The sequence below is a fragment of the Sinocyclocheilus anshuiensis genome, unplaced genomic scaffold (genome assembly GCF_001515605.1).
Source record: "Sinocyclocheilus anshuiensis isolate Anshui unplaced genomic scaffold, SAMN03320099.WGS_v1.1 scaffold631, whole genome shotgun sequence".
Classification (NCBI taxonomy): domain Eukaryota; kingdom Metazoa; phylum Chordata; class Actinopteri; order Cypriniformes; family Cyprinidae; genus Sinocyclocheilus; species Sinocyclocheilus anshuiensis.
Window position 1 is genome coordinate 1,337,636 of NW_015548268.1, and position 7,047 is coordinate 1,344,682.

Genomic DNA, 7,047 nt, shown 5'->3' on the forward strand with positions numbered 1-7,047 from the left:
GTGTGTGTGTCTGTGTGTCTGTGTGTGTGTGTGTGTGTGTGTGTGTGTGAAGGTACCTCTGGCTCCTCTGGCAGGGGTTTGGGGAGCAGGGGTCGATGTTTCTGCAGGAGCCGAACACAAACTGGTTGTCCTTGAAGCCGACGCAGCGCGCCACACAGGCGCTGGGATACGTGCGTCCGTTACGAGCGCAAACTGGCACGAAATGATCAGCGCAGCCGCAGGGAAGCCCTGAGAGAGAAGCAGCAGCTAAAGCACTGGCCCCGAACACAACCACAGCTCACTACACACTATTACTACGTTGACTTAAAAAGGTCTTGAAAATAATCGCTTTATTTAAACGTGTTTCAAAATTGATGTTTTTTATCTACTTCATTACTTCTTTTGTTTATATTTACATTATCATGTTTTCCTATTTTTGTCTATAATTGTTAGCATTGAGAAAAATGTTTTTAATAGACGTTGTTGTGAAGTCTAAAATCTGTGGAAGCCCATTTCCGCCCAGGAATACAATGATTACAAAAAAATGTATTTGCAACTTTTTATCTCACAATTTGGACTTTTTTTCAGAACTGCAAAAGTCTGCAAGAAGACTCAATAAGAACTGCAAGATATAAACTCAGAATTCTGACTTTTTTTCTTGCAATTCTGAGTTTGTGTCTCATAATTCAGTTTTTTTCCCCTCCATGGAATAAAAACTAAAAAGGTAATTCTCACAATTCAGACATTTTTTTCAGAACTGCAAGCTGTAAACTAATTCTGACATCTTTTCTCAAAATGGCAAGAAAAAAGTTAGAATTGTGAGAAAAAAGTCACAATTACCTAAAAAGTCAGAATTGAGAGATATTCTGACATTTTTCTTGAATTTCTGAGTTTATATCTTTAAATTCTGAATTTATGTCTCACAATTCTGACTTTTTTCCCTTACAATTCTGGGTTTATATCTCACAATTGAATTTCATAATCCTGTTGTTTTTTCTTTTAATTTTTTTTTTCTGCCACAGAATAAAAAATATAAAAGTTAATTGCAACTTTTAATTTCACAATTCTGACTTTTTTCACACAAAAATAAAACTGAGAAAATGTCTGAATTCTGATTTAAACAGTTGCGATTACCTAAAAAGCCAGAACTGTGAGATATAATCTCAATTGAGAAAAAAAGTCAGATTTACGTTTTTTAATGTTTTAATCCCGTGTGGTAAATGGGCTTTGATGGACACCAGTAAAGATGCTAGTGAAGCACAGACCTGTGAAGAGCCGTCTGTCCTCGTCTGAGCCGTCGGCGCGCACACACTGACGAGACGAGCAGATGCTTTCACCGGCGAAGCAGGAGCAGGGCTGACAGTCGACCCGGAACGACACACCGTGACCTGCACGGGAACACGAGATGATCAGTCACCACTGTGAGGAACAGCTGAATGAAACTCACTCCTGTAATATAGGATAAAACAAGGCTGTGCTTCCGGCTGTCTCTTCCTTTAACATAGCTGAAGTGATAAGTATCTTACAGCTCAACAAACTGCAGTTTCAGAGCAGTTTGGGCCTTTTTTTGTCCTTCACTTTACTGAGAATGAGATATATATATCTATTCCCATATAAGTCCTACGAGTAAGAATACAGCAGTCTACACATTTAGTTTCCATAAGAACAGTAAGGATATTTCCAGGCGGCACTGCTTGACACGACTATAAAGCACAGCACATCTGTCTCAAATGAGCCCAAGGTGACCAAGCGCTTGAGAAGTGGAGTAAAAATAAACATGAAAGAAAAGACAATAAACTCATTCAGGTTCAAAACGACAGGCATAAAAATGAGCTGTTTACAAAAAACACTTACTAATAAAAGGTAGAACAAAATAAACAAAAAAGCATTTCGCTATGGATATGCATTTATTCTAATTCTAATGGTTTTATTGAATAGTTTTTCTATAATTTGACATATTTCCTGTAAAACATATTGGAGACCATTCTAAATATCCATCCGCTGAGAATTCAGATTTCATTTGTCACCAACAGATGGCAGCGTCCACATAAAACAAGACCAGTACTGGAACGATGCATTATAAAAACATAACATATCCACAGTTGTTTTGCCTTGATTGCTCTTATGTTAAGCTAATAGTTAATTAAATAAAAATAAACCAATGTAGGTGTCTGTTATGCACCATGTATATGTGAAATACACCTCATTCGAGCAGTAAGTGCTGAAAATGTGTTGCTTTTAATGTGAGAGCTGAGCTGCATGTGAATAACAGAGGCTGCATATGTAAGGACATCTCACTCTTGCGCTGTCCTCCGATGAAGCAGGTCTTGCTGGTGTCGAAGCAGGGCATTTCAGCGCAGTTCTGCAGACGGCCGCTCTGCCCGCAGGTGCACACCTCATAACAACCCACCTGACCGCTCCTGGTGGGCACCTGGATCCGGCTGTCCAGCGGCACCAGGAACTCTGACGCTTCCCCCAGCTTGCAGCCTTAGAGACACGAGGAAAACGTGTCTGAGAAGAGTTTCTGATGACAACACAAACCTAGTGCACTTTACTCGTCATTCTCTGGCATACTAGCGTTCGCTCTTACTGTGCACAGTATGCATACTACTGTAACTGTGAGTACTGTGCACAGTGTGTCAGTGTCCTGAACACATACAACACACGGATGAGCCGTTTACAACAGAGAACTCAACGCTGGGTATCCCACAATGCACTTCACTCGACTTCACCTTCAGTTTCTGGTGTGATGAATCTATTTCTTAACTCAGTATTTGAATGGACTATCAAAAGTTAAGTTAAAAAATAATAAAAAATAAAACAAAATCTACTTCTAGATTATTTGATTAGAAACTAACAAAAGTTTAAAAAAAAGATGTTTTAAAACAAAACAAAACAAAACCAAAACCAAACACAAAAACAAAATCAAACAAAACAAAACAAAGTTAAAAAAGATGTTTTAAAACCAAACCAAACAAAACAAAACCCAAACCAAACACACACAAAAAAAACAAAAAAAACAAAACAAAACAAATATTTTAAAATATACTTCTTGACCCATCATTTCATTGGAAACTATCAAAAGTTAGGACGCTTAAAAAACAACAACAAAAAACAACCAAAACAAAACATTTAAAATCCACTTGTTGATTATTTGATTGGAAACTAACATAATGTTTTAAAACCAAACCAAACAAAAACATTTCAGGTACACGGGACCATTTAATGGCAGTCACCTCAATGTCAAAATGAGGCCCAACTGGCCAGAATTCACCATACTTTAAGTAGTAAGCAGTATTCAATAAGCAGTACTGTATTATTCCATTCTGAATAAATATCCATGTTTTATCAGACTTTGAGCTCATGAGTGGTGTGTACCGGGGACGCAGAAGTAGGGCAGGCAGTCGTGTCCGGGGTAGCAGCCCTTTCTGTTGACTTCACACAGGTGACTGCTGGGACAGGGGCTGGGGTTGCAGGGGTGGATGACTTCTTCAACGCTGTTCTGGAAGGGGCTGGGGGCTGTGGAAACCGTAATGACATGAGTGACATCAGTGAGTAACGAACACAGCGCTGAGCGCAGCGGAGGAGCCACACTCACTGAGGTATCTGTGGAGAGGGATGCAGCGCTCCGGGTCGTCCGTGGCCGACAGCAGGTCACAGATGCGCTCGGGCGTCTGTCCCTCGAGAAAGCGCTTGCCATCGCCACACTGCGTCAGGATATCCACACAGTCCGACCTGAGGAGACACGCATCGCCTCTCGTGAGGTTTACACTCTTTTCACTCAGTAAACTAAACGTACAGTTCTGTCATGACAACTCTCGGAGGGACTGGCATGGTAATGTACATGACAATGTTAATGTATTTGCTCTTGGCGGAATAGATCTGCTACGCTGCTGCTGCTGCAGAGCAAGTATCGAGACTTGCTACTGCCAATACATCCACAACATGCTGCTGTGAGCATGTAACAAATACTGCTGCTGCAAATATAACATACATGAAATAACCCCCATATAGCATACATGAATCACCTCGTAGCAGATCTATACAGGTGGAGCTGGGGAAGATGGAGGGTTTCTGAAGTGCGCTACAAAACTGCTACAGCAACCAAAAGCTAGGTATTTGAATATTGAGCAGTAAGCTCATTGGCTAACGATACAGGAGAGAACCAATCAGCTGCCATGTGACAATGATGTCGCCAGGTCAGATTGAGCTAGACCTATCGGACTGCGCCATCTAGAGTTTCATGCCAGAACTCTGTATTTATCATGATCCTCTAACTCTAATGCAATGTTTAATGTCATTTTAACCTGAAGGTAAAGTCGTGTTTATTTATGCATTGTTGTGCCAATGGTAATACACTGGGGCTTTTGATTAGAGTTGATTAGAGTATTAAAAACTTGAAAAGTATTCATTTAAGGTACATTTAGAACAGATAAAAATGTGCGATTAAGATGCGATTGATCACGAGTTAACTCATGACGATCATGTGATTAATCGCGATTAAATATTTTAATTGATTGACAGCCCTAATTTTAGTACAATATTTGTGGAAGAATGCATTTGGTTGTGTGATATGTTTCTGATTCACTAAGAACCGGCTCATTAGAGTCATTCATTCGGGAATCACACTACACTGGTAGCACTGTAGATTTTTGATTCACTCAAAAGAACCAACTCAGAGTGATTAATTCAGGATTCGGACTATACAGCGGCTGTGGGATCTGTTTTTGATTCTCTAAAAAGAACTGGCTCATTAGAGTGATTCGTTTGGGGAATCAGACGACTCTGCTAGTGCAGGCAACACTGCTGGAGTATTTCAGTATGGCAGAGGAATGCACCTGTGAAACCTGTTACTGGAACCCAACACTTGTTTTAAAGCAGTTCCTTTTAAAACACAAGCAGCAAATCCTGCTGGAACAGGAGCTGGAGCCTGACTGATACATGCTGGGTCGCACCCTGCCATTACTCACCGTCACAGCTCTTTATTCTGATCATTCCTCAGCTTTCTCCTGCGTGAGGACGTCTAATCCTCAGCAAACCAGAGCCATGTCTCGTCCCATTCAAACGCCGCTCAATGTGAACAAAGCAGTCCACAGTGGAAGACTGCACAGGAGTATTTCTGATAAGAATACCAGACTATTGACTAGAAGCTGCCAGTGTTTTGATATGATTTGCACTCTGAATGCCCATAATATGTACAGAAAATTCAATGCAACACTGAAAGGCCCAACAGATACTTCGATGTCAAAAGATTAGTGCTAAAGCAACATGCTGGTTTAGAACTCAAAGCCATCACACGACACCCTGCAATTACCTGGATGTGTTTCATTCTCGCTGCATCAAAGAAATCTAAACATTGTGAGCTCCCTCGCCATGGCGATGACATTATAAAGAGCCTCGTCCAGACCTCCTACACACACACACACACACACACACATCACAAAACAGAACACCGGCATCAACTGTCAACAGCTCGTTTGTGGACAAAAAATGTGGATTATGAGACTATTATATGCAAACAAAATGTTTTAGTTTTTTTTGGTCTAGTGCATGAAAACAAATTTGGATGTGAAGAATAAGCCTGGGTATATTGCAATACAAAAACAAAACAAAAACATTTAGGTTTTCAAAAAAAAAAAAAGGATTCATTGTAAAATTATTTTCATGACAATAAAGCACATTTCCCCCAAAATGTCATCATTATAACAGAAAAAAGTCATCTTATTTGCAACACAAATAAATAAATGCTTAATTAATAAGGCAAATTTTATATTTTACATACAAAGTATTTATATATGCATCATATTTTTTGTTGTGCTGATCAGATGTTTTTTATATTATTGTTATACAGTAAAAAAAATACTATTAAAGCAATAAGAATATAATGACTTAGAATAAGAATAATGAGAATAATGTAAATTATTGGGGGATATTTTATTAATTGCCATAAAATACATTCACAATGAAAAAAATAACTTGTAATTGTATTTAGCTTTTGTGGTGTGGTGTGACCTGGACGTGTTTTCATCAGTTTTACCCATCAGTACAGCAGATGATGAAGACGAGGATGAAGGCTGACCTGCAGATGACGCTTCCTCTGGACTTGCTGTAGCAGGGTTTGATCTGCAGCGCACAGGCCACGGTCTTCCACATCTCCGGCTGGCACCTGCTGATGTCCAGCACAGGGATGTTCATGAAGGGCATCTTGATGGTTCCGTTGGACCAGAGTCTGAAGTCGTTCATGGCTCCCTGGTCTGACTGAACGTTACAGCTGCGAAACAGCTCCGTCGGCCTGAGAACACAAAAACAGCGAGGCGAGACGATGTGTGAGACGCAGACTCACAGAGCAACAGCACAGACAAAACCTGCAAAACTACATACAGACTCGACTTTTATTCTCCACAGAAGCAGCAAATGGTGCTCGAAACACTGCAGCCTTTAAAAAAATAATATAAAAATCAGCTCTGTTTCCAATTTACAGCCGACTCGAGTTGCTTTGTGGAATTGCCTTCTTATTGCATCCCAGAAGGCCATTGTTCACTAGCAGCCGCATCCCGACAAAGCTTTGGGAAGAGGGACTTCCTCAGGAAACCTGAAGCCGAGAGCAGCTTTTATTCTTTCTAATGATCGGCTCTTTTTATAGAGCTCAGTGTGGGACGGTGGAGCTGAGGTTTCTGTGTGTGGTTAGAAGCTGATTCCTGGTCATTTGAAGGTTTGTTTACAGCTTTTTTGTTTGGGTGTGGTGCTGATGGAAAATAAAAGAAAATAAAAGAAAATCTTGACCAAAACGAAAAACTCTCCTTGCTGGGTTTATATGGACTTTCTGTTCATCTGTAAATCCTGAAAAATAAAATGTATCACAGTTTCCACAAAAATATTGGGCAGCACAACTGTTTTCAACATTGATAATAATCAGAAATGTGTTCGTGTATATATATATATATTTTTTAAATTGCTTCACTCAATCAACCTAAACACACACAACTAAATTTAATGGGTTAAAACAGGTAAAAATGGCTCTTTGAGGTAACAGTTGTGTGTGTGTGTGTGTGTGTGTGTGTGTGTGTG

General features: G+C 39.9%; 1 protein-coding gene across 1 annotated transcript in view; it reads right to left on the minus strand.

Annotated features, from left to right (window-relative positions):
- Positions 1–7,047, minus strand: part of reck (reversion-inducing-cysteine-rich protein with kazal motifs) — a 48,725-nt gene that overhangs the window by 6,163 nt on the left and 35,515 nt on the right. Inside the window, exons 10-15 of the mRNA XM_016443254.1 lie at positions 6,059–6,271; positions 3,578–3,714; positions 3,358–3,498; positions 2,278–2,466; positions 1,245–1,367; positions 29–228 (exon numbers count right to left, since the gene is read on the minus strand). Of these exons, the coding sequence (XP_016298740.1) occupies positions 29–228; positions 1,245–1,367; positions 2,278–2,466; positions 3,358–3,498; positions 3,578–3,714; positions 6,059–6,271 (1,003 nt within the window). The remainder of the gene's footprint in view (positions 1–28; positions 229–1,244; positions 1,368–2,277; positions 2,467–3,357; positions 3,499–3,577; positions 3,715–6,058; positions 6,272–7,047) is intronic.